Source organism: Oncorhynchus tshawytscha, linkage group LG07 (assembly GCF_018296145.1).
Source record: "Oncorhynchus tshawytscha isolate Ot180627B linkage group LG07, Otsh_v2.0, whole genome shotgun sequence".
Lineage (NCBI taxonomy): Eukaryota > Metazoa > Chordata > Actinopteri > Salmoniformes > Salmonidae > Oncorhynchus > Oncorhynchus tshawytscha.
The window spans coordinates 43,175,741-43,203,418 of NC_056435.1; the positions used below are offsets into that span (position 1 = coordinate 43,175,741).

The 27,678-nt window shown below is 42.1% G+C and overlaps 2 protein-coding genes across 3 annotated transcripts; both read right to left on the minus strand.

Moving 5' to 3' along the window:
* Positions 1-3,691: 3,691 nt before the first annotated feature.
* Positions 3,692-13,602, minus strand: LOC112254553 (transmembrane protein 88B). Of its 2 annotated transcripts, none has more exons than XM_024427238.2 (4): positions 13,456-13,602; positions 12,618-12,739; positions 7,556-7,850; positions 3,692-5,042 (listed from the first exon to the last, which is right to left on the minus strand). In XM_024427238.2, the coding sequence occupies exons 1-4, from the start codon at positions 13,531-13,533 to the stop codon at positions 4,815-4,817; spliced, it is 723 nt and encodes a 240-aa protein (XP_024283006.1). In that variant the 5' UTR covers positions 13,534-13,602; the 3' UTR covers positions 3,692-4,814. The 2 variants fall into 2 exon arrangements, with proteins under 2 accessions (XP_024283006.1, XP_024283007.1); XM_024427239.2 differs by having other exon boundaries at positions 13,494-13,572.
* Positions 13,603-16,903: 3,301 nt separating this feature from the next.
* Positions 16,904-26,501, minus strand: LOC112254554 (neuroblastoma suppressor of tumorigenicity 1). Its single transcript, XM_024427240.2, has 4 exons — positions 26,011-26,501; positions 21,610-21,790; positions 21,080-21,191; positions 16,904-17,745 (listed from the first exon to the last, which is right to left on the minus strand). The coding sequence occupies exons 2-4, from the start codon at positions 21,780-21,782 to the stop codon at positions 17,470-17,472; spliced, it is 561 nt and encodes a 186-aa protein (XP_024283008.1). The 5' UTR covers positions 21,783-21,790; positions 26,011-26,501; the 3' UTR covers positions 16,904-17,469.
* Between the last annotated feature and the right edge of the window lie 1,177 nt (positions 26,502-27,678).

The window sequence follows — 27,678 nt, forward strand, 5'->3', positions numbered from 1 at the left end:
GACTTAATCTCTTCTTGTTTTTATAGGAAATATAAATACGTTGGAAATTCTAAATTGTTTGCATGGTCAAAATACACAAAGCACAGACACACACATTTACCCCACCAGACATGCCACCAGGGGTCTTTTCACACATCCCAGGTCCAGAACAAATTCAAGGAAACATGCAATACTATAAATTGCAGTGGCGAACAAGAAGAGAAATAGGAGAAGTAAAGTGGTTGTGAGAATCTAGGCATTGTGACGTGAGGTGTTGCTTTATTTGTTTTTTTACACCAGGTTTGCTGTTCACTTGTGCTATATGAGATGGAAGGAACTCCCTTCCTTCCATCTCATATAGCACAAGTGAACAGCAAACCTGGTTTAAAAAAACAAATAAAGCAACACCTCACGGCACAATGTCTCTCCCCATGGGACCTACTTTTTGTGTGTATTTATTGACAGGTATGTGTCACACAAACAAACACACACACTATATGTTAATGTTTTTAAATGTATGTAAATTGTAGTCCTTTGTCTGTAATGTCTTTTACGTTGCGTCGGACCCCAGTAAGACTAGCTTGCACCGTTGGCTAATGGGGATCCTAATAAAACAAAATACAAATCTGTGGGTGGTGGTTGCAAGGTGCATGATCTAGATACCCTTGTTGTGAAGAAAGTCAATTTTTGGGGCATTTATTGCTATAGTGATAAACTGCACTGCAAGAGTGGATAAGAACTCAGGAAAGATCGATATCATCGTATCTGCAGCTGAACGGTTCTTGGGAATGAAGGATGTAACGGGTGAGGAGCTGCACTGACTGGAGCTGGCGCTGTGTCATCTCAGGTCACCTGGATCGGAGTAGGGCTCGAGGTGGGGGGGGTGGGGTTGTATTTAATTTTCGGATGTTTAAGTGGATTGAAAGTTTTAGTATATCTCCCTTTTCCATTTGGGGTTTCCCCCTTTTCTATTCGCCAAATCCAGTATTGGGCATCAGTTTTATGTTTGAAATTTATGGCGAGTTGAGTAGAAATAAGAGTGAGAAGGAATGGATTGACGAACAAGAAGAGAAATAAGAGATGTAAAGTGGTCGTGAGAATCTAGTAAAGCCAAGCCTTACTCTGAATCTTTTTTTAGTTGGAGTGAGGATTCTGGGCCGATGGCTTTATCTGGGAGATCCATTTGAAGTCTCTATGAATATCATAGATATGTTGGACAAGGTTATGTCAGTGAGGATAACAAGAGGTGGGCTTATTTTTTATTTTTTGTGTGTGTCCGAGGAGCAGAAGGAGTGGGCTTTGCAACTGAAAAAGATATTGGATTGGAATGTGTCATATGTGGATCTGCAAAGCAGGGCACATATCAAGGGTGTTATCTCTGGAGTGGCGCTAGAAGGAATCCTGTCGACGAATGTTCCGTCCTCATATGAACCAATCAAATTGAAGCTGCTTTTGTCTTATCACTCCATATGGGTTGAGAATTCTTAACTCGCCTACAGTCATCTGCCGCATTACATAGTGATTTCACAAATCATTTGTTTATCCAACTGTTTGGTTATTGTATGAGGATCAATTTAAACAAAATGCTGGCTGTACAATTTAGCTAGCTAGCTAGCCAAAAGGAAATTGCCAGCACTGTTTTATCATGCAACAAACTAACCAAGCTAGCAACGAACTAAGCTGGTTAGCCAGTGGTGCTCATGTTGAACAATTTCAGTTAAAACTGGTAAGCGAGAGGTCTGGGTTCACTTAAAAACATACATTATTGACTGCCAAAGCATGTACATAATCCTTTACTAACCCTGATGCCTGTATTTAATAACCAGCTCCTGTTTAATGTCTCTTGTTTATTGTTTTACTTTTTACCCCAATTTCATGATATCCAATTATTAGTTACAATCTTGTCCCATCGCTGCAACTCCCGTACGGACTCAGGAGAGGCGAAGGTCAAGAGCCAAGAGTCCTCCGAAACACGACCCTGCCAAGCCGCACTGCTTCTTGACACACTGCTCGCTTAACACAGAATCTAGCCGTGTGTCAGACGAAACACCGGCCAACTAGCGACCATGTTGTTTAGGCTGTGCAGGGTGCTTATATTTGTCCTGCTACACACAAGTGTGTTATAGAAATGTGTTTCTTGCATATCCCAACTCCCCCTGAGACACCAGCAGGGAGTGGGGTCCCAGCCAGAGTCACCATTGTACAGTGGCCCTAAGAAGGGAGAGTCTCTTCATCAAAGAACAAAAGTATAGGTGCCACCTGAGTGAAGTAGCGTTCTAAGGAACTGCATCGCCAGCACCGGGAAACCTATGAGGTGGCTCGCAATTGGACCAGCATCGTCTGGGTTAGGGGAGGGTTTGCCTGGCCAGGATTTCCTTGACCCATCGTGCTCTAGTGACTCCATGTGGCGGGCCGGGCGCCTGCAAGCTGACTTCGGTCACCAGCTGGACAGTGTTTCCTCCGACACATTGGTGCGGCTGGCTTCTGGGTTAAGCGAGCAGCGAGGATTGGAAGGGTCGTGTTTCGGAGGATGAATGGCTCTTGTTCTTCGCCTCTCCTGAGTCCGTAGGGGAGTTGCAGCGATGGGACACGACTGTAACAATCAATTGGATATCACGAAATTGAGGAGAAAAATGGGTAAAAATACAAAAAAAATACAACAACAACAAAAAATTGATGGATGATGTGAATTTCTTCACTCCATCCACCATATGGGTCAGTCAATGTGCACCAACCAACTCCACCTACTTCCTCAGGTATTTCATCTGCACACACTTCATGGCCTATACCAGAGAACCCCCTTGATAGGCTTTCTGCTTCGAAGATCCATACACAAAACGTTCCACTCCTACTGTATATCTTTTTGAGGCACAGAGCATATGAACTGCTCTGCAGACACAAACAATCTAAATAAGACCAACGCCACATTATCCCCCAACGCATCCCAGATTTTCCTTGAGAAGTCAAACTGGTCTCCAAGGTAACATTGGTCCAAAACCCTCAGTCTAGACTAGGCTTGGATTTCCTAGTTTCCACCACAACTTTACTTCTCTTGTTTCCTTTCATTTTTGCCACTGTACTCATCTTCACCCGACATGCTGTCAGTTTTAAATTAAACATCCTCTCCTCTCTCGTTCCGAACCTGGATCATGTGACAAAATCATTCATTTTGATTGGCTGTCATTTTTTAAGGCCAGCTTTTTGGTTCATACTGCTGGCTTGTTTGCCTACAAGCTTTAGCTTGACCTATTGTTTGATGCGAGCCCCACATGCTATATGCAACACTAAATAGCCAATTTAGCCTGCTTAGGCTTTTCCTTACCACGCCACATGTTATTGCCTCCCACTTTTAACATTAATTTCTGGAATTACAAATGAGGAGTTTGTCAGCACAATATATAAGAGCAGTGAATATAGGCCTACAATAAGAGGGACTCTCATTAACAATATAGGTAAAGGCATCTACTGTAATTCTGCACTAGACAGGATTTGAAACACCATAATAGTGTTTTCAACCTTTTCCATGTAAGTCTGGCAAGGTGTTAAAAAAAGTGATGTTACAACACAACATGTCATGTTTCAGAGCACCTCAGGATGAATGTTTCAGAACACCTTAAATCTTCTGTCTCAATACCTTCACAACCATGTGTTTCAATACTCCAGCAAAGTGAAGGTTTCGTCTCCTTTAAGGTGGTGGCAGCTCAGTTGCCACTCGTCTTTGCGTTACAAAGCACTTTATTTTAACAGTGTGTGTTAGTTACAGTAACAGCCCTGAGTGTAAAAAAAAAGAGAACAGTCTATTAAGCTACTCAGTGTTAAAATTGGTCACATTAAACCCCAGTTAATTGGGCCACATCAGGGGAAAATTAATAAGTGCATGTACTTGTCAATACATCTAAAGTTGGAGAGTTTGAAGTTTAATGAGGAGTCTGAAGATGACTATCAAACATTATTCCAGGCAGAGTGAATCATGCCACTGCAGACCTACTGTACTGGAACCCTCCCTCTTATCACCATTAATACTTAAAGTGTGTGTCTGAGAGAGTGTGTCTGAATAATGATGAGTGAGAAAGTGACAGACTCACAAATATCATACCCCCAAGACATGCTAACCTCTCACAATTACTATAACAGGGGAAGTTAGCATTTTTGAGGTGTATGATATTTGTGCGTGTAACTTTCTCACTCATCATTATTCAGACACACTCACACTATTACAGCACTGTTGGATCTTTTTGATACACGCGCAATGACATCTGCAACCAATGACATATGCAACCAATACAATTCTATTTGATTTAGATACTGGTTTGGTGCTGAAGATAAATGAATATGAGCTTGAAAAGTGGCAGAATTGCCCTTTAACCTAGATGGTGAAAATAATGAAATTAATAGAATGAACAACATCTGTCAAATGAAGTAAGTTTGTAAACATATTTTCCTTCCATTCTAGACATTTGAGTGACAGTTTATGCAATACTGTTTCGTTTATCTGCTACATCATGTTCACAACTATATGTTAACAGAAAAATATAAATATACATAACCAATACAAATTCACAGAGAACAGCTGCTAGTATATCCCACCATTACCTCCACTGTCTCCTCTCTGACTAGCAATAGTCCCCTAACCACTGCCTTGTTAACATGTCAAGCTCTGTTTTTAAATAATTGTACTGGTTCCCGTTATATGCATTTGATTGTATGACATTCACTACAGTTTAATAGGACACTAAATACATTAGGTGACACAGTGATTCTCCAGGACTGGATTCTCTCTTGACCGTTGACCTATTAAACTTTTAGACAACTGGTTTATTAGAGTGTTGGTCCAATCAGACCCAAGCAAGGACGTCGCCTCCCCAGTCCAAGCCCGGTCCACGGTACCAGGCGCGTGTGATTGGCTGAAACAGCAGGAGGAGCCGCAGCCTCCGGAGCAGCCCACAGAAGATTGCTGCCGCCACCACCACCAGCGGTGACATCATCACGAAGCCCAGGATAATAAGGGCGGAGCAACTGTTGTCGTCGAGGTAACGGCAGAAAGGAGAGTGGGAGTGTAGGACCTGCGGGGGTGGAGAGGGAGACTAATGTAACATTCAGACAGAAACAGACTCCAAAGATATGGACAATTATATTCATACAGTATGTGTTTCTGAGTTGTTTTTGTTAGTGAAGCAAATGTTGGTGCTTTATCTATAACTGAACTGAACTGAGGAGGTGTGGTGTGTGTGTGTGTGTGTGTGTGTGTGTGTGTGTGTGTGTGTGTGTGTGTGTGTGTGTGTGCACGCGCATGAGCAAGCAAGAGGGACCATATGGGGGAAGGTAGTGGGGCGTGACAGACTCTTTCCCAGTTTCCCTTCAATGTTCAGATAAGATGCAGCTGCCAATAAAACCCCTAGGCTGTCAATCACCCGTGAGTGCCACACACAGAGAGAGAGAGAGAGAGAGAGAGAGAGAGAGAGAGAGAGAGAGAGAGAGAGAGAGAGGAAGGTGGAGAGAGACTGGGATGAGAGAGAGACAGATAAAGATAAGAGTGGAGCCCTTGCTCTGCTTGCTAGACTTGATTAAAAACCTGTAAGCTATGCTAATGGGTGATATACTATATACACACTGTTAGCAAGAGGGAAGAGGAGGGATACAGCTACACAGAGAGGGACATGCACAGGCAGACAGACATGCACGCGCACAAACAGAAATTCACAAAAACACTTACATAGGAGTACACAAACACTCAAACACACTCAGTGTTCTCTCAATAGGGCTACATTCTATAATAACTCTCTCGCATAGAATTCTCTAATTGTCAACATTTTCAAGAGGAATTTCCCCAGCCACCTCAGCTGAGCTCTGCAACCTCGAGCCCATCACCAACTACAAGTACACACTCATCTACACACGCATACACACAAACACACTTTTTCTGTCTTGTCTGTATAGGCCTGGGCCCAGCTGGGGACTAACTGGTACTAATTTCAACAATCAGATCTTCTCATGGATATCCTCTCTTACTGTCCCATCCATCACCTCTCCAAGACAAACTGTTAATTGACACCCCCAAATCTGGCAGGCAGCAAGGGTCTATACTGGAACCTGTTGTCTTCTATATAGTACTGTTCACAACATTCCATTAAGCTACACATTAAAAATAGCACTCACATTCTGTATAATGGTACATCCTCCCCAGCCATCACTAATGAAGATGTAGAAATGAAAACACCTTGAAAATACCAGTGTCTTCAAGGTGTTTTAAGATATTTAGGATTGCTATTGATTTCGTTAAATGGCAACTTTCCAAAGAAAGACAAATCAGTGTGATCGTACACAAAATTCTTCCAAATTTCTAAAAAGTTAGCAAACGCCTGTAAAAGGTTAAACCTAGAATAGAGCCATATTTCACTGTAACATCGATAATGGAGACAAGCAAGGCCACTGTTGTATATCTTAGAGGACACTTTAGCATCATTATGAGAGTGATAGCATTTACTGACTGCCTCAGAATGCACATCATAATCCTGTTTTAGACACAATCTCTTCTTAAAGGTGGTCTTAACATGACAGTTTACTTTAATGTCACTTTAATGTTGCCTATAGGCCAATGAAGTGATGTCAGCTTCAGGGTGATGTCTAAAGAAGGGCGAGGCTGATAGGACTTCCCTGCCAACCCCTATCTTACCCAGAAATGTAGTGGTGTGTCTGTCTGTCCCTGGGTGTTCCCAGTGCCTGTGCCATGTACTGCTGAAGAAACACAGGGTGTGCCCCAGGGTTATGCGCTTGCCCCCCTACTCTTCATAATCCATAGTACATACTCCCACTTGGACAGATACTTGAACCTCGACGTCCTGTCCCACCCTGAGTGTGGTTTCCTCTGGTCCAGGGTGTTCTCTGTGCCATGAGCGACAAGAACTGAATCCTACCACTCTTTAAATACTTGTGCAAGCTCGGTATACTTTTAGAGTGTTGGGTTAGGGTGGAGCAGAAGGGAATCGTTCATATAATTTCATGTTGAAACACTTTCATGTTAGGGCACGGCAGACTGTTATCCACTAGTGGGGTTCTTAATATTATGTTATTTTAGCTGGTTCCATATGCAAATAAGCTGTTATTAACTGGTTTATTAAGGGTTGCCAAGCGTAACGCAGGTTGACATAAAGTGTAGTCAACTTTGTTCTAAGGGCAGAAAGCATATGATTGGTTTAGGGTAGAACAAATCTGATTGGTTTCTAAAAGGTCAATGGGCGGAGTTTAACAGATGCACAACTTTTGAAAACATGGCAGAGGTTTGAACTGAGAATCTTGTTAATAAAACTTTGAGTTACAAGTTGTAATGTTTTGAAATCATTATAGTGTTACAGTAGTCTGACAAATGAAACAATATCTCTAAGATACAACTGGTGTCCTGACTTGAAGCAAAGAGTAAAATGTAGCATACTTGCAGCAACATACTAAGCTAATCAGAGAAATCTAGCAAGCTAAGCATTATGACCTCAATTCGGAGATAAAATCCTACCACAGTATTCTGATGGTCAAAGGTTGTGTTAGAGACATTGAGTGGCACTATGAGCAACCCACTACTCACCCGTGAGTGGCAGAGGAAGCCGACGTAGAGCAGCAGCGAGGCGGGCAGCAGGACCAGGGTGAACACGGCCATCAGGACCAGGACACACACCAGGACCACGCCCACGTTCCACAACAGCAGCCCCGCCCCGCACGCCACACAGCCACACCTGCCCCGGCGGCTGCCCCACACGCTGCCCTCACTGTGGGCCAGGGGAGGGGGCAGCATCTTCACCCCCTCCCCCACCCAGAACTCCTGCTCCTTGTCCTCGTCACCTGAGCCCCCCTCATCCAGGCCCACGTCCACCCCACACATCCTGATGGGGAGAGAGCAATGGAAGGAGAAAGGAGGAGAGAGAGAATACATTGATATATTTAACCATGGAGTTTCATCAGTAGGAAAGTGAATCGTCCAATGTCATTCTTCATGGATGTAGCGTAATCCTACTTTTCCTGCAATCCCCTGCCTAATGTCCTATGTTTCCCCACACGTTAATGTGTTTACCACCGGGATGTCACGGACCAACACACAGCTTTGTGACTAATGGTAAACCATTAATGCTATTGGACGTACAGCTTTAAAACAGACTTCTGAGAGAGGAAACATTAACTATGGATTTGGTGTAAGGCTGCATGAGCTGTGACTAAACCACACAAAAACAACACTAGACACTTTGGAACACAAAGCCTTCCTATCTCATCCTAGAATATACAAGGTCTGAGGTCATCTGCACCTGTACACAGCCCATCTGTAAACAGCCCATCTATCTACCTACCTCATCCCCATACTGTATTTATTTATTATTCTTGCTCCTTTGCACCCCAGTATCTCTACTTGCACATTCATCTTCTGCACATCTACCATTCCAGTGTTTTAATTGCTATATTGTAATTACTTCGCCACCATGGCCTATTTATTGCCTTAACTCCTTTATCTTACCACATTTGCACTCACTGTATATAGACTTTTTGTTTTCTTTTGTTCTACTGTATTATTGACTATGTTTTGTTTATTCCATGTGTAACTCTGTGTTGTTGTATGTGTCAAATTGCTACGCTTTATCTTGGCCAGGTCGCAGTTGCAAATGAGAACTTGTTCTCAAATAGCCTACCTGGTAAAATAAGTGTGAAATAAAAAATAAAAAAAATAAAAAATCTGCCTTCGGACCTAAACAGCAGGAACACAGACTTCATCAAAGAAATTGGAAATACAGACACTGTCATCCTACAAGAAACATGGTATAAAGGAGATGGAGACTGGTTGCCCTTTAGGTTACAGAGAGCTGGTAGTCCCATCTATCAAACTACCTGGTGTGAAACAGGGAAAGAATGAATGGGGCCATGTATCGTGAGATTTTGAGTGAAAACCTCCTTCCATCAGCAAGGGCATTGAAGATGAATCGTGGCTGGGTCTTTCAGCATGACAATGATCCCAAACACACCGCCCGGGCAACGAAGGAGTGGCTTCGTAAGAAGCATTTCAAGGTCCTGGAGTGGCCTAGCCAGTCTCCAGATCTCAACCCCATAGAAAATCTTTGGAGGGAGTTGAAAGTCCGTTTTGCCCATTAACAACCCCAAAACATCACTGCCCTAGAGGAGATCTGCATGGAGGAATGGGCCAAAATACCAGCAACAGTGTGTGAAAACCTTGTGAAGACTTACAGAAAACGTTTGACCTCTGTCATTGCCAACAAAGGGTATATAACAAAGTATTGAGATAAACTTTTGTTATTGACCAAATACTTATTTTCCACCATAATTTGCAAATAAATTCATAAAAAATCCTACAATGTAGATGGATTGGATCTGGATTTTTTTTCTCATTTTGTCTGTCATAGTTGAAGTGTACCTATGATGAAAATTACAGGCCTCTCTCATCTTTTTAAGTGGGAGAATTTGCACAATTGGTGGCTGACTAAATACTTTTTTGCCCCACTGTATGTCCCCCCAATAGAATCGCCATACTTTAACGATGACAGCGTCTCCATCCTAGAGGGGGAGATCAACAATTTCCAGGCTCAGGGACATGTACTAGTCTGTGGCAACGTAAATGCCAGAACAGGACAAGAACAGGACAAGAACCCAACACCCTCAGCACACAGGGGGACAAACACAACTACGACAACATAACCAACACAACCCCTGCTGTGCTGTTGGATGCTGGGTATGTGGGGCGGCAGGGTAGCCTAGGGGTTAATTTGCAAGTTCAAATCCCCGAGCTGACAAGGTGCATCTGTCGTTCTGCCCCTGAACAGGCAGTTAACCCACTGTTCCTAGGCCGTCATTGAAAATAAGAATTTGTTCTTAACTGACTTGCCTAGTTAAATAAAGGTAAAGTTTTTAAAACATTTTTTTAAATGTACATAGTCAATGGTAGGCTTCGAGGGTGGTAGATACACCTAGAGCTCATCTCTTGGCAGTAATGCTACTTTATCACTGACCTCAACCCAGAGACTCTTAGAGCGTTCACAATCACACTCTACTTGAACAAGCATTATGCAATCATGAGGAATCAAATCCAAAGGAACTGAATAATATTAAGAAATGCTATAGATGGAAGGAAAAAAGTGTGGAGATCTACCAAAAAACTATTAGGCAACAACAAATTCAATCCCTCTAGACAATTTCCTGGACAAAAGGTTATACTTTAATAGTGAAGATGTAAACTTGGCAGTAGAAAACCTAAACAGTATTTTTAACCTCTCAGCTTCCCTATCAAATCAAAAAATGTCAAGCAGACAACCTAAGTAAATTAACAACAATGACAAATGGTTTGATGAAGAATGCAAAAACCTAAGAAAGAAATTGAGAAACCTGTCCAACCAAAAACATAGAGACCCAGAAAACCTGAGCCTACGCCTTCATTATGGTGAACACGAATAGTTATCTATCCAAAATGGAGATGTATGGATAAACCACTTCTCCAATCTTTTTGGCTCTATAACAAAGAACAAACAGCAAAAACATATACATGATCAAATAAATCTTAGAATCAACTATTAAAGACTACCAGAACCCGCAGGATTCTCCAATTACATTGAATGAACTACAGGACAAAATACAACCTTTCCAATCCAAAAAGACCTGTGTGGTTGATGGTATCCTAAATGAAACTATAAAATATACAGACCACAAATTCAAATTGGCTATACTTAAACTCCTTAACATCATCCTCAGCTCTGGCATCTTCCCCAATGTTGAAACCAAGGACTGATCACCCCAATCCACAAAAGTGGAGACAAATTTGACCCCAATAACTACCGGGTGATATGTGTCAACAGCAACCTTGGGAAAATCCTCTGCATTATAATTAACAGCACACTCATACATTTTCTCAGCAAAAACAATGTGCTGAGCAAATGTCAAATAGTATTTTTTACAAAATTACTGTACGACAGACCACGCATTCATCCTGCACACCCTAATTAATAAACAAACAACCCATAACAAAGGCAGTCTTCTCATGCTTTGTTGATTTAAAAAAATCTTTCAACTCAATTTGGCATGAGGGTCTGCTATACAAAGTGATGGAAAGTGGTATTGGGGGAAAAACATACAACATTATAAAATCCATGTACACAAACAAGTGTGTGGTAAAATTGACAAAAAAACACATATTTCTTTCCACGGGGCTGGGGGGGTGAGACAGGGATGTAGCCTAAGCCCCACCATCTTCAACATATATATCAACAAATTGGCGAGGGCACTAGAACAGTCTGCAGCACCCGGCCTCACCCTACTAGAATCTGAAGTCAAAGTCTACGGTTTGCTGATGATCTGGTGCTTCTGTCCCCAACCAAGGACGGCTTACAGCAGCACCTAGATCTTCTGCACAGATTCTGTCAGACCTGGGCCATGACAGTAAATCTCAGTCAGACAAAAATAATGATTCCCAAACCTTCCATAATAATTTGAGAAATGAACAAAACAGAGAAATTAACCTGGAGAAGAGCCTCCTTAGCAAGCTGGTCCTGTGGCTCTGTTCACAAACACAAACAGACCCTACAGAGCCACAGGACATCAACACAATTAGACCCAACCAAATCATGAGAAAAGAAAAAGAAAATGACTTGACACATTGGAAAGAATTTACAAAAAAAACTGAGCAAACTAGAATGCTATTTGGCCCTAAACAGGGAGTACACAGTGACAGAATATTAAGAAACTCACATATCTAGTGAATGAAATACCACAGTGTGCCATCACAGCAGCAAGATTTGTGACCTGTTGCCACAAGAAAAGGGCAACCAGTGAAGAACACCATTGTAAATACAACCTATATTTATATTTATTTATTTTCCCTTTTGTACTTTAACTATTTGCACATCATTACAACACTGTATATATATGTAATATGTAAACATGTTTCCCATGCCAGTAAAGCCACTTAAAATTGAAAAAAAATGGAGAGAGTGAGAGAGAGAGAGAGAGAGAGAGAGAGAAAGAGAGAGAGAGAGAGAGAGAGAGAGAGAAAGAGAGAGAGAGAGATGAAACAACAAGGTACAGTATATTGTTGTTCCACAAAACACAATAAGGACTCATAAAAGGACCCAATTACCCTTACCATCACGCCCAGATACATTTAACTATCTTGTGTCCGATATATTATCGTTATTTTCATCACCCCGCCCCGCCCCATCCTGCGCTCAGTGGAATTGATAACAGCGATCGATCCACCGCCACTCCCCACCCCTTCACCGACCGGGCTTCTTAGTAGCAGCAGCACCACCCCCTGGATAAAAACTGGTTAAATCAATGTTGTTTCCACATCATTTCAACCAAAAAATTCAATGTAATGATGTTGAATCAGTGAGGAAAACGGATTGGATTTGCAACATAAATCATCAACTTTGAACCTAAACCCAATTAATTGTTGGTTGATTTCAAGTTGAATTTACATTTGTTGGCAGCTCAACCAAATGTAAATCAAAACTAGACGTTGAACTGACGTCTGTCCCCAGTGGGACTCACAACTATAAATAACACATTTAAAATCCAACACTGTCATCATACTTAAGATATAGTATTTCACAAAATACAACAATCCAAGCAGATTTGTATTCCAAATATGTTTGCACATTTACCTCACTCTGGTGTCTCTGTCGCTTTGCCTCAGAAGTCTCCTTTCAAATTGTTGACCCCAGAACAGGAGCAGGTGCTTCCAAACTCCAGAGTATGTCAGAATAAGATGATATTTCCTCGTTTGCTGAGAACAGTAAAAACAAACAAAACAGCGCTTCATAGGATGCGCACCTTTTGCCTTTTCCAAGACAGTAGCACAGCGATGCTTGTGTGCTGCGTTCGAGTGTGTATAGATCAGAGCGGTGCGCAGAGCGCATGCTGTGAGTATGTGTACTATGTTAGTGTTTGAGTGAGAGAGAGAGAAGAGAGAAGAGAGAGAGAGAGAGAGAGAGAGGGAGATAGAGAGGGAGAGTTTGAGAGAGTCCACCTCAGCACAATTGGACACGGCGCACTGTCCTCTTCAACATTAGTGACTTCACATGCAAGCGGTGGAGTGAAAATGAGATAACGGATGAGCAGACCATACCATAAACCCTATTACTATTTGCCTGTTTAAATGTCGAATTTGATGTTCCTTTTGGTATGTCGAATTTGATGTTCCTTTTGATAGCTTAGAAGGCTCTTCTTGCCTGTCCTCTTCTCTTTTAGCTGAATCCGATTTTCCTAACGTTTGACCTTACTTTGGAAGCTCATCTAACGTTTTTTTTTCAACTTTAAAAAAAATAATTTTATCCAAGTTTACTTGGAGCATCATAAACTTACTCTCATGTAATGCATTATTGCATCCCTATGTTAATTATCCTTGTTTACCAAAAGCCTTGGTAACAGCGGCATCATATAAGCACAAATCCCTCAGTGATGCAGCATCAGAAGACCAAAGCCAGGCAAAGCAGCACTCACCCATCTCTTGGACATAGGCTGCTTGTTGGCAGTGTTACCTGTACAGGCTCTGGTACTGTTAACCGACAGATGGGACATGGAGGGCTTGATTAATAATCCCTGTAGGTTCTATCAGCCAGACATGAGGCTGTCCTACGCACCTCCCTGATGAGAGAGGTCTGGGTTGGGCTATCCCCATGTGACAAATTACGGAGATCATACCCCGCTCACCCCCTCTAATGTCTCACAGTAGCCGATACCACAGTCCCTCCCAAGCAAAAAAACAAACACACACACACACACACACACTGTCACTCTCTCCACATTCTCTCCACTTCCCTTGCTGTCTGTAGGACTGGGCCGGGCCCAGCTGGGGACTAGGTTAAACTGATGGTATGACATGGTTGACAAATGATGAATAGAAAACTTTCCCTAGAGTATTCTCTCTCTCTCTCTCTCTCTGGTGCAGGACCTTTTACTGGAAAAACCACCCTGTGTAATCCTCTCCCACTGATACTCAGGACAACTTCTCAATGCAGTCATATTGACATCTGCTGGTCTGTTTGGTTATGGTTTCAAACATGGTTGGTCTTTTTTGTTCGTTACCAAATCATGCTTATTTGTCAATTGAAAGGTTTGAACAGTTTCAAGTCAAAACACACAGTCACCGGTGTTTAATCATTCCTTTTTCTTGTAATGCAAAGCAGCCATAAGTTACTGTAACTTAATATCAGCCAGGAATAGATATCTCTGGTCAATGTAACCTCTGTCTGTCCCTGACCTCAGACACCCCACTGATCCCCTTCACTATCTGTATATTAAACTCTATTGAGCTCTACCAACAGACAGACCAGAGAGCTGCACTAATGGATGAGCTCAAGCTGTTCTCTCTCTCTGAACTCCTTCTTCCTCAGGCTTTTAGTCACTCTCTAACCAACTCCATCTATCGACAACACGCCACTCTGGGTTGCCATGACATCTCATTGGGAAGATTTATATTTTAGTTGTTTTATAGGTCAAAATCACTCAGTGATGGAATTATCAGATGAGAGTTAACCTTCATAAAGGTAGAAACAGGAACATTGCCCATATGATCTCAAACTCAGATAATAAAGCACTTAGCTGGTGGAGAAAAGGGAGTGGGAATTTACATTAATTTACATTACAATACTTTACATTTGAAAATGCGAAAACAGATAACTGATGATGTACATGAATGCATTATTGGTGTGTGTGGGAGGGGGGTGTTTTGAAGTTTTAATGCCTGCCGTTGAGTATTGGTTAAAATGGGGGGAAAGTCCTCTCTGTGTGTTTGATCTGTATGTTACTTACTAGCCAAGGGTTTCTATTAGAGAACAACATGTCCATTGTGACTGCTGTAGGCAGAGAGTAGTGACGATGCAAACATGGCCAAAACCCTCAAATCTATAGTCCACAGTTAGGATTATAACATGCACAGCCTTAACCTCTGCACTTGAGTGAAAATCTGAAACACTATGGTGTTAGTACATTTAAATAGGTGAGATTAGGACTGGGGATTGAAAGGTAACCAATGTAAGGAGATGTAAAATTCTGTAACTTGTTTTCAAATCCGAACACTTCTAAATTCAAATCAAATCCAATTTTAATAAAATCGAATTTTATTAGTCACATGCGCCGAATACGACCTTACAGTGAAACAAGCCCCTAACCAACAGAGCAGTTTCCAAAAATACGGATAAGAATAAGAAATAAAAAGTAACAACTAATTAAAGAGCAGCAGTAAAAAATAACAATATATACAGGGGGCTGCCGGTACAGTCAATATGCGGGGGTACCGGTTAGTTAAGGTAGTATGTACATGTAGGTAGAGTTGTTAAAGTGACTATGCATAGATGACAACAGAGAGTGGCAGTGGTGTGGAGAATGGAGGGGGCAATGCAAATAGTCTGGGTAGCCATTTTACTAGATGTTCAGGAGTCCTATGGCTTGGGGGTAGAAGCTGTTTAGAAGCCTCTTGGACCTAGACTAGGTGCTCCGGTACCACTTGCCGTGCGGTAGCAGAGAGAACAGTCTATGACTAGGGTGGCTGGAGTCTTTGACAATTTTTCAGGCCTTCCTCTGACACTGCCTGGTATAGAGGTCCTGGATGGCAGGAAGCTTGGCCCCAGTGATGTACTGAGCCATTTGCACTACCCTCGCGGTGGGAGGCCGAGCAGTTGTCATACCAGGCAGTGACACAACAAGTCAAGATGCTCTCGATGGTGCAGCTGTAAAACCTTTTGAGGATCTGAGGACCCACGTCAAATCTTTTCAGTCTCCTGAGGGGGAATAGGTTTTGTCGTGTCCTCTTCACGACTGTCTTGGTGTGCTTGGACCATGTTAGTTTGTTGGTGATGTGGACACCAAGGAACTTGAAGCTCTCAACCTGCTCCACTGCAACCCCGTGTATGAGAATGGGGGCATGCTCGGTCCTCTTTTTCCTGTAGTCCACAATCATCTCCTTTGTCTTGATCACATTGAGGGAGAGATTGTTGTCCTGCACCACATGGCCAGATCTCTGACCTCCTCCCTGTAGGCTGTCACGTTGTTGTCGGTTATCAGGCCTACCACTGTTGTGTCATCGGCGAATCTAATGATGGTGTTGGGAGTCGTGCCTGGCCGTGCAGTCATGAATGGACAGGGAGTACAGGAGGAGGCTGAGCACGCACCCCTGAGGGGCCCCTGTGTTGAGGATCAGCGTGGCGCATGTGTTGTTACCTACCCTTACCACCTGGGGGCGGCCCGTCAAGAAGTCCAGGATCCAGTTGCAAAGGAAGGTGTTTAGTCCCCAGGGTCCTTAGCTTATTGATGAGCTTTGAGGGCACTATGGTGCTGAACATTGAGCTGTAGTCAATGAATAGCATTCTCACTTAGGTGTTCCTTTTGTCCAGGTGGGAAAGGGCAGTGTGGAGTGCAATAGACACTGCATCATCTGTGGATCTGTTGGGGAGGTATTCAAATTGGAGTGGGTCTAAGGTTTCTGGGATAATGGTGTTCTGTATCCAAATGCTGCATTTCTTTCTTGTGATCATTCGACTTTTTAGTTTGAAATTATATACACACCAGTACAGCTCCCGATTGGTCTAAGGCACTGTATTTCAGTGCTAGATGCGTCACTACAGGCTGTATCACAACTGGCCGTGATTGAGAGTCCTGTAGGGGCGGCGCAAGTGGCCCAGCATCGTTAGGGTTTGGCCGGGGTAGTCCGTCATAGTAAATAAGAATTTTTCGTAACTGACTTGCCTAGTTAAATAAAACACAGCTCATGCTGCTGCATCTTTATCAAGTTGCCCTCTGCAGTACCTATTTAAACCAGCAGAGAGAAGCATAATCAAATCTATTATATATGAACATAGGCAGCTGACTAGTCCAAGATCATGTTCCCACCACATGATGACAATAACAGACAAAAGCCTTAAATAAATCACTACAGATAGAGCTTCATTGATAAGATTGAACAAAAAGAGCTTTATTCTCGTATGAGAAGCACAAATTGGAACATATAGCTTTAGGTCAGATACTAATGCAAATTAGTGAGAGACATTAAGTCAAGAAACTGTACAGTTTATACTGTGGCTCTATGATTAAAAAACAAATTCACGCCAGATGAACAGAAATAAGTCTACAGCTTCAAAGGTCTATAGCTGTGTCAGAGTGCATGCCTGAGTGTGTGTAGGATTGTGATATTCGTTGTCCTACGTGAGAAGATAGATGACAAACAATGTATAAACTGGTGAGTTTAAATGCGCTTAATTGATACTATGGTTGTCTTGTGAAGAGTACAGCATGAGTGAGCTTCTGTGTGCGTGCTTTTATAAGCAGTTTTCATTGTCATGTTAAGTGAGGTTTTATTTTCAAAGTGCTTTAAAGGTGTTGAATGAAGAAACAGTGGCTGAATTGAAAAGAAGGGAAATGCATCATACTGTAACTGTGTGTATAAGAAACAACTTGTGGAGTGATTTGGGAGAAGAATCGGGAACTGCGAGAGAGGAGTGTCAGCGGCGATCGAGCGACCTACCCTCCATCGGATGTGTGTGTGTGCTGGTGTGGCTCTGTGTGTTTGTGAGCATGCTGAGAGTATGTGTCTGTGTGGGAGTGAGGGGGTGAGCCGCCGTGGTGGCTCTCTGGTAAGGAAGGAGGGTCCTGGGCGCTCTCTGATAGGTAGAGCTGCATCACTGCCCCCTCCTGGGCTCCCTCCTTACTGCAGGACTGGCAGCTGCAGTGGAGGATCTTCTCCACCAGTTTATCCACACGAGGAGTGTTCTCAATGCCCGGGCATTCTAGAGTCACCTACACACACACACACACACACAACATACAATGCATTACACACACACACAACATACAATGCATTACACACACACACACACAGCGTACAATCTATTACACACATACACAACGTACAATGCATTACACACACACACACACAACGCACAATGCATTACACACACACACACAACGTACAATGCATTACACACACACACACACACACACACACACACACACACACACACAATCTCAGGAAAAGGCAGGTAGCCTAGTGGTTAGAGCACTGGGCCAGTAACTGAAAGGTTGCAAGATCGAATCCCTGAGCTGACAAGGTAAAAATATGTTATTCTGCCTCTGAACAAAGCTGATGACCCACTGTTCCTTGGCCGTCATTGTAAATAAGAATTTGTTCTTAACTGACTTGCCTGGTTAAAAAAATGGACAAGCACTGCTGGACACTCCTACAGTCTGACAAAGCCTCAGTATCCATCTTCAAACAATGTATCCCTGAGTCATGTTGTGCTTTTAGGAATTCATGCTTGACACAGTTGCCAAACCAACAATAGGCGGGATCTGAAATAATTTGACAATGCACCATTATGGATGGAGACCATGAAAATAAATTAGTCTTGAGAAGCTTTTATGCTCAGAGGAACATAACTGCTTTTAGCCAATATATAACAATCCAGAAAAAGTGCATTCCATTATCAAAGAGAGACTTTAGACAGCAGGATTATGTGGCTCAAAAGAGTCAGAATCATAGTAATAATTCATGTATCAACAACAGGGTTGATAAGGCACATGAGTCTGCTTCCATTTATTTTTCAATATTGTATACAATATATAACATGTACATCAAGCTTTTTCTCTTGAGGTATGAAGTCACATCCCCTGTGGTCCCAGGCCCACTCTTATCTTACCTGTCTGGCTGCTCTCCAAACTACATACACCTCAACACAGGGAATTTGTTGTTCCAGGGCTCTGGAATCCCTGGCTACTAGACAGACAGGCCCATTAAAGACAGAGGACAAGGGAAACCTCAGATGAATTAAATGCAGGATCAATTGTGGTTGTGTTAATGTGTTTGTGTGTTTCTATGGGCTTCTGGGGTTGTGGTTAGGTCTGTTGCGGTGACAGTATTATCACCAGACCGGCGGTCACTAGTCATGACGACTGTCAAATACCACGTGACTATTTAGTCACGGTAATTAGGCTTCTCCAAGCTCTGATGCTGCTGACGGTCATTAGTAGCCTACCACGCTTGCTAACTGGCTGGTACTCAGCACCGTATTGTCCCTCTAATCACTCTGACATAATTTAAAAAATAATCTAAAATCGAATCAAAGACTTCATGAGAGCACATGAGCTCATGTTGCGCAACATTTCTATAGGCTATGCAATAGCGCGAGAAAACAGAGTGATGGCCTCCATTAAAAAGAGGAGGATCCCAACAGCCTTCTATAGGCTAGGCCTACTATATTTATTTCCTGTTTCCATTCTAAATCAAAATTTATTTCAGACATATACTATTTAGCATATGTAAAGACAAGATTAAATCAAGAACAGTCTGATGGGTGACAATATTAGCCTATCACTTGTGAATGATATATTATCACTTGTGAATGATGCTCAGCATAAGAAACAATGCCTTTTTTTGGTGACTTTTTTCTAATCATAATCGCACACCTCATGTAGCCTAGCACATAGGCATATATGTTTTGATAAGGTTTGTGTTTCCTTGTCCCATCACACTCTTGCGACTCCTTGTGGCGGCCGGGTCCATGCATGCAAAAGCGGCACCAATTGTACTGTGTTTCCGCCGACACAATGGTGCGGCTAGCTTCCGGGTTAAGCGGGCAGTGTGTCAAGAAGCAATAAGGATTATTAGGTGACGGTTTGAGGGCCAGATTGGGAATTTAGTCAGGACACCGGGGTTAACACCCCTACTCTTACGATAAGTGCCATGGGATCTTTAATGACCTCAGAAAGTCAGGACACCCGTTTAACGTCCCATCCGAAAGACGACACACCCTACACAGGGCAGTGTCCCCAATCACTGCCCTGGGGCATTGGGATATTTTTTTTAGACCAGAGGAAAGAGTGCCTCATACTGGCCCTCCAACACCACTTCCAGCAGGATCTGGTCTCCCATCCAGGGACTGACCAGGACCAACCCTGCTTAGCTTCAGAAGCAAGCCAGCAGTGGTATGCAGGGTGGTGTGCTGCAGGCAAATAGGTCAACTTTTGTACAATGGGGGATAGTAGATTGACATAGGCTAGTGCTGTTGCTGTTCATTAGGACTACTCATATTGTTGGCTGATGAAAGTAAATGTGGACAGTTGTTCCAATATCTTCAACATGCACCTCGGAATTGGATAAAGACGTGCGCAGTTGCGTCCCCAATTTGTCTGTCTTCACTTGTAGCCTGTGAGAAAGACCCGATCATGTGATGGAGAGCGGTGTGAGTGAGAGGATAGGTGCTTCGGAGTGGTCAGCATTTAGGGAGATGGGCTGCCTGAATTCCTTTAGGGTGCATTATGGCCATACTAAGGGGATTCTGCCAGGAAATTCGAGGCATTATCAAGTGCTTCTCAAATTGTGAATGAGAGACTGACAAAGTGTGTACAGCCTTCGCAAAAACAAAGTAGAGCTCATGCCTTTCAAACAACTTTTTTCAAATCATCACTAGAGTTGCATCATGCAGCCTTACAATGTATTAAAAAAATATAGCCCAAAGTTTGTAGAACAACTCAAGTTACATAAATAACTCTAAATTAAGCATATAGGAGTGCCTGTTTCTTTATTAACGCTCAACACAGAATAGCTGCATTTGCGAACTCCCTCAAATCCTTTGGAGAAAATATCCTTTCTATTTTATTAAATTGTATTCTTAATACTTTAAAATAATGCCATGAAATTCTAAGCTAATCTTGTCTGCTAAATGAACTAGTGTAGCCCACAGCCATATGTCATAGCCAGATCAGGACCTAACATAAGGACAGCTCATAGTATGCTATTCTGTTCTTCTAAAATAGACTACATTTTTCTTTAGACCTGTCTAAAATAAATAACAGATTTATTGTGATGATGTAGGCTATATAACATGGATTTTTTTAGACTTTTTAAAATGCAGATGTTACAAAGGTCTACATCAGTGGCTTGTAGGTGTGTGGCGGCCAAGAGATGCTAAATGTGTTTATGTTAATGGTCAATCACGACAGTTATTTGTTTGACAATCACCGGCTGAGGAAATTACGTGACCACCACAGCCCTAGTTGTGGTCATGTGTTTATATTGAAAGAGTTGTGTTACATTATCTGGGGTTTGTGTGTGTGTGCGTGTGCGTGAACCTACGACTTCCCACTGTGTCTGTGCAGGCATGCAGGAATCACAGTGCACCAGGGACTCGGTGGACTGAGGGAAGGTGTTTGGGACGCTGTAGCTGAAACACTGCCCCAGACACGCCCTGAGATGATGGGCGAGAGAGGAAGGAAAGAGAGAGGGGGGAGGGAAAGATGTCACCATTCAGCTTATATACAGTATGTGTATATTTTATGGCTGCTTTGATTCTGTTTGGAGGTGACCCATGTACATTCAAATGATAGTGCTATTTGGGTAATTTGGCCATTCAAAGTCAAACTTCATTCCTGGTTTTCATTATTAAAGTGAGTCAGTCACACTCTTGAAAATAGTATGAAATTCCTCTGCATGTGTGGTATGGAGGGAGGTGTGTGTGTGTGTGTGTGTGTGTGTGTGTGTGTGTGTGTGTGTGTGTGTGTGTGTGTGTGTGTGTGTGTGTGTGTGTGTGTGTGTGTGTGTGTGTGTGTGTGTGTGTGTGTGTGTGTGTGTGTGTGTGTGTGTGTGTGCGTGCGTTCCATACTGACCTGTTTTGGATAGAGCGAGGCTGGCAGCCAGTGTGCCCGACTATCTGTGTGATGTTCTTGGCCTCGCACCAAGCACTCTTGTCAGGGAACAGCGCCAGACGGTTGATGTGAGCGGGCGGTGCCGCCGAACAGAGCTCAAGCAGAGCACAGCAAATCACAATTCTTTGCCACATGATTGCACCTTAAGGAGCATAAAACATTTATTGTTATAACCACCTGAAATTATTTATGTTAGTTCAGTTACATATGCCTAGCCTGTTGTTATGTCTTAAAAAATCATTGAAATAGCAGGCTGTTTTTGCACAAGAAACCAAATGATAAAATATGTGCCATGATTTGGGGGGGACACTTCTAGGTACAGTGGGGCAAAAAAGTATTTAGTCAGCCACCAATTGTGCAAGTTCTCCCACTTAAAAAGATGAGAGAGGCCTGTAATTTTCATCATAGGTACACTTCAACTATGACAGACAAAATGAGGGGGAAAAAAATCAAGAAAATCACATTGTAGGGTTTTTAATGAATTTATTTGCAAATTGTGGAGGAAAATATGTATTTGGTCAATAACAAAAGTTTATCTCAATACTTTGTTATCAAATCAAATCAAATTTATTTATATAGCCCTTCGTACATCAGCTGATATCTCAAAGTGCTTTACAGAAACCCAGCCTAAAACCCCATACAGCAAGCAATGCAGGTGTAGAAGCATGTTATATACCCTTTGTTGGCAATGACAGAGGTCAAACGTTTTCTGTAAGTCTTCACAAGGTTTTCACACACTGTTGCTGGTATTTTGGCCCATTCCTCCATGCAGATCTCCTCTAGAGCAGTGATGTTTTGGGGCTGTTGCTGGGCAACACGGACTTTCAACTCCCTCCAAAGATTTTCTATGGGGTTGAAATCTGGAGACTGGCTAGGCCACTCCAGGACCTTGAAATGCTTCTTACGAAGCCACTCCTTCGTTGCCCAGGCGGTGTGTTTGGGATCATTGTCATGCTGAAAGACCCAGCCACGTTTCATCTTCAATGCCCTTGCTGATGGAAGGAGGTTTTCACTCAAAATCTCACGATACATGGCCCCATTCATTCTTTCCTTTACACGGATCAGTCGTCCTGGTCCCTTTGCAGAAAAACAGCCCCAAAGCATGATGTTTCCACCCCCATGCTTCACAGTAGGTATGGTGTTCTTTGGATGCAACTCAGCATTCTTGGCTGCCTAACTACTTTTTTGCCCCACTGTATATGCATAGCTTTAATTAATAAATCCTGTTTCAGTTTTGCAGCATTCTGTTCTGTATCCTCTTCTTCACTCATCCATTTAAACACGGTAATCATCTGCACTATGCTCACATGGCCGAATTGTCTCTGGCATTGCCTGTGAAGAAAAACAATAGTGAAGGATTGCCTGGTGAAAGTCTACACACCCCTTGCACAGTTGTCACATTTGGCTTGCTTAAAATGTAATCTAAAAAGGGATTACATTAGATTTACTTCCTACTGATCTACAGTCAAAGAAATTCAAAGAAAAGGAATAGAACAATGGCTTTCCAAGAGGAGTTGAGTATTCATGAGGGGTCCAGTCTCAGTCCTGACTTAAATCTGCTTGAAAATCAATATTGCTGTCCATGAATCCCAACCAAATTTTCTGAGATTGAACAAATTTGACAAAAACAATGGATAGATGTACTGGTGTAAAGTAACTAAGTAGAAGTACTTTGAAGTACTACATAAGTCGTTTTTTGGGGTAATTGGTACTTTACTATTTATATTTTTGACAACTTTTACTCCACTACATTCCAAAAGAAAATATGTACGTTTTACACCCATAGACTTTGCCTGCCACTCAAACGTACTTGTTACATTTCGAATGCTCAGGCAGGACAGCAAAATTTTACTGAGTAACTTTCACATTTACTGAAGTAATGTTCTTTTAAGGTATCTTTACTTATACTCCAGTATGACAATTGAGTACTTTTTCCACCACTGGATTTGTACTGTGTACAAACAATACTGACAAAACACCTGCTCTTTCCATGACATAGACTATCCAGGTGAATCGAGGTGAAAGCTATGATCCCTTATTTATGTCACTTGTTAAATCCTCTTCAAATCAGCATAGATGAAGGGGAGAAGACAGGTTAAAGAAATATTTTTAAACCTCAAGAACTATAACGCTGCTGGGTTTTTCACACTCAACAGTTTCCCATGTGTATCAAGAATGGTCCACCACCCAAAGGACATCCAGCCAACTTGATACAACTGGTGGGAAGCTTTGGAGTCAACAGGGGCCAGCATCTCTGTGGAACTCTTTCGACACCTTGTAGAGTCCATTCCCCAATGAAATTAGGCTGTTCTGAGGGGGAAAGGGGGTGCACAATATTAGGAAGGTGTTCCTAATGTTTTGTACACTCAGTGTATATTGCCTTAAGAGTTGTACAGAACTGGTAAAATCTTATTAAAAATGATGTACCGCTGTAATTGCAGCCAAAGGTGATTCCACCGAGTATTGACTCTGGGGTGTGAAGACATACACAATCAAGACATTTTCGTTGTTTCATATATTATTAATTTAGAAAGTGTTCTATAATTTTATTTGACCATTTAAAATGTGTAGCAGATTGTGTAGATCAGTAGGAAAAAATGTATTTTAATCCTTTTTTAGATTTATTATGGCAGCAAAATGTGACAACTGTGCAAGGAGTGTGTAGACTTTCACTAGGCACTTTAGCCCACTTGGTTCAAAGTGGCCCAGCAGAGAGTAGAAGACAGAGAGACCAAGGGGTAGAGGTGGGAGAGAGGGAGATGTCTGCTTAATACCTCTTTACTCTAATCAACTACGTCCACAAAAACTTATCTCTAGTTCATTTTAAAGCTGCGTAGGTCGGTTTTGTCATCTTACCAACTTCTACAAAAAAATTATATTTTGTTTCTTATAAAGTTGTTTGGTCACAACATTTTGGCTGCAAACCTTTCCATGTCGTTTTATATGTCACCTTTGAGGGCATTTTGCTGTGCCTTCAGGCAAATAACATTCCTGAAGGATTCGATATCGCTGTCCAACGACCAAATGCCCAGTGGCTGTAACACAGAGAGCGTGAGAGGCGATTGGGGAGAGAGGGCATGACAAGAAGAAACGCGCACAAGAAGCTGTGGAAAATTTTAATAAGTGCTAATTCTACAGATGGGCTATTTCATGCATTCCAGCTCTTTTTTGGCACTAATGTAATTATAGAAATATTTGCCTTTATAGGTCTAATCACTTAAAGGAATAAACTTTTTGACTCTAAGGGCCTAGTTTATAATCAGGTTATAAGATATGTATTATGCTTAACCACACTTCTAAGAACTTGGCTACAGTGTATAGCAAAATAACGGACAAATAGGCTAATTAAATCCAGCAAATGATAATCATCAGACAGCTCCACAGAACAGAACCACAGGAAACAATTACAATGTGCTTGTCAAAAAGAAGGACAAATTACAGCTCTCAATGAAGGCAGTTTGCAACCAGGGTTCTAGCCAGGGTCTGAGTTTTAGTGAGGCCCGGAGTGAAGGGTTCCCCCTTTCCTCATCCAATACATTTTAGGAAAGTTGAAGCTCATTTTACTGCATTTCTACACAATTTAAAAACTCTAAATTATATTTGGAGAACAGCAAAAAACAAGCAAAAATTACCCAGAAATTAGCATGTTGGTCACCTCAGTCGATCTACAAACACGTAGTCTTATTAGCTATACAATTAGCCACTACCCATTAACCTATTAACTCAGCAAGGGAATAAAAACTATAATTTCATACCTACAGAGGGATCTGTTAGCAGAAAAGGTATTTTATTAACAAAAGGTGAACAAGTACCTTTGCTTTACCAATTTTGGTTGTTTTTGCAGTTTTACAGCTAATTTCCTGCAATTCTACACAATTTACAAAGGGGTGGCGAACATTTCACAGTTTTAAAGCCAATTTCCTGCAATTCTACACATTTTGCCATGACTTATACCATGTTAATATGATATAAGTGAGAGTGACTAACAAAATCAATGTGATTAGGCCTACTATCAACGTGATTAGGCCTACTACAAGTTTAGATAGCTGGCTAGACTAACTAGACTAATTTACCAATCTAAAAATGTTGAACTGACATGGGCTAATTGAATGACTGTCAGTGACATATAACAAGAGGAAAACTGCTGATGCACAACCATGTTTTGAAATTGCACCTTATGTATTTTAGTATTTTATTTTTACTCAAAAAAATGTCAGAGGTTCAGACCTATGTAGCTACGGCCCTGTTTGCAACGTGACATTTTGTTGTAAAATTTTGACAACTCTACGAGACTGAGAAAAGCATAAAAAATGTGAACTTTGTGTCTGGATAGACTGTTATTTTAAAAAAACGTTTACTTACCGTTGGGAACCACCAAAATGCAGCAATATTCTGCTGAGACCCTTCACTAGAGCTTCAACACCCGTCTCTCCCAACCCTCTCTTGCCACCCGTCCCGCAGGAGACCGGAGAGACGATGGAGGATACGCTCTAGTTGATCATTGGAAATTGAAAATATAACTGCTTTCAGCTGAGGCAAAGATTCACCCTTGATATAATTCCTATTCCTATAAAACAATTACATCTTCCGCCAGTGAGAGACGGACAGATATGGAGAGGAGTGAGAAGACAGTGCGCATTAAAAACCCTATCGGTCTCTAAGTCCATCAGCATACTGGGTCCCTCCCCTCCGTGCTCTATCCCTTCCCTTATGAGTCTGTTTACACCTCTTCTCTCCAAAAACGGGAGGCTATGTCTTTTCCGTGAAGCTGTACGTTCCAAGTTCTCGCCTTTGCTTTAGGCGCTGGATTTGGGTTTAGGCGCTGGATTTGGGTATAGGCGCTGGATTTGGGTATAGGCGCGGCTGTGCCTCCGGACAGGAGTCCCGCTGTGTTTTTGGACTACCGAGAACGGGAGGGGGGTGAATGAGTTTGGCAGGTCTGAATTTATCAGTGTTTCAGCAAATTGAGCCTCTCTCCCTTTCAGGTCATACAACACTGCATAGGCATATCATGCCCATATGTTCTGTGAAAAAAATGGTTTTACTCATATGCACCTTCTATCAGATCTCATTGTTTTCTCTCCGAAAAAGTGTTTTTGTTATTTGACTTCTAAACTTCCTGAAAGTAACATTTTTATAAGCATATAGTAAAATGTTGCAAATAGTGACACATGCATCACTGGTGTCAGTTCACAGTGGCTGTTCTTAAGTGAGTGGAATACCTATAAAGAACCACATGAAGGAATATGGCTCGGTGGAAGTGGATATATACCGTAGGCAGGGCCAGTGTTCAGGTTTTGTCCCAATCTTTGAATAAGCCACTGAAGAACACCTTAGAAACCATGAATGGACCCTCCAATAAATCTATTGAGCAAGTAAGTGCCAGAAAGTAATGAAAACCAGCAGACGCTGTAGCTCTTTAGTGTCTCGTGAGCTGTGCACCTCTTCAGCAGTCAGTCAGTGTCCCAGACTTCCAGTGGTTATTTTGCATAATGGAGGAAAGTTGCTTCTCAATGATAATTTCTAACAGAAATTTGCTCAATGGCCACTGCAGTCCCTCATCCTACCATGACGGTACTCTGTTATCCTCAAATAAACTCTGCATGCTGGACTGGCACCTCTCTGACCTCCCTCTTCTGGCAGCAGAACAGACCACATCTGATGGAAAATGGTTGTAATTATGATGCTGACGTGTATGATATCTGAACCAGCTGTGTTTTCTGATTAGTGGCAAGGTTATTAGTGATGATGACTGTCTTCTGGAGAATCTGGCAGACAGGCACAGACAGGTACACTCTTATGTCCTAGAAATCTACCCCCCTTTTCCCTCCACAGGTGTGCAGCTTGGATTGTATCCACAAGCACCCGTACCAGTGTTCTGCGCTTCACTTGAAGACAATACTTTGATATAGGCAGGGGAAGAGTGAAATAGAGAAACTTTTTTTTGAGATAATAATGTTTGTACCATGTTGTGTTGCTACTCTGTTGTCATGTGGTGTTGCTACCATGCTGTGTTGGCATCTTAGGTCT

Coding starts and splice junctions, on each gene's coding strand:
- LOC112254554 (XM_024427240.2), bottom strand. CDS start 21,782: ATGTGGCAAAGAATTGTGATTTGCTGTGCTCTGCTTGAGCTCTGTTCG. Junction 21,192..21,609: donor CCTCGCTCTATCCAAAACAG/GTCAGTATGGAA, acceptor CCATCATCTCAG/GGCGTGTCTGGGGCAGTGTT. Junction 17,746..21,079: donor CACAGACACAGTGGGAAGTC/GTAGGTTCACGC, acceptor GTGTGTGTGTAG/GTGACTCTAGAATGCCCGGG.
- LOC112254553 (XM_024427238.2), bottom strand. CDS start 13,533: ATGTCCCATCTGTCGGTTAACAGTACCAGAGCCTGTACAGGTAACACT. Junction 12,740..13,455: donor AGCCTATGTCCAAGAGATGG/GTGAGTGCTGCT, acceptor TACTGTTCTCAG/CAAACGAGGAAATATCATCT. Junction 5,043..7,555: donor GCTTCCTCTGCCACTCACGG/GTGAGTAGTGGG, acceptor CCACCCCCGCAG/GTCCTACACTCCCACTCTCC.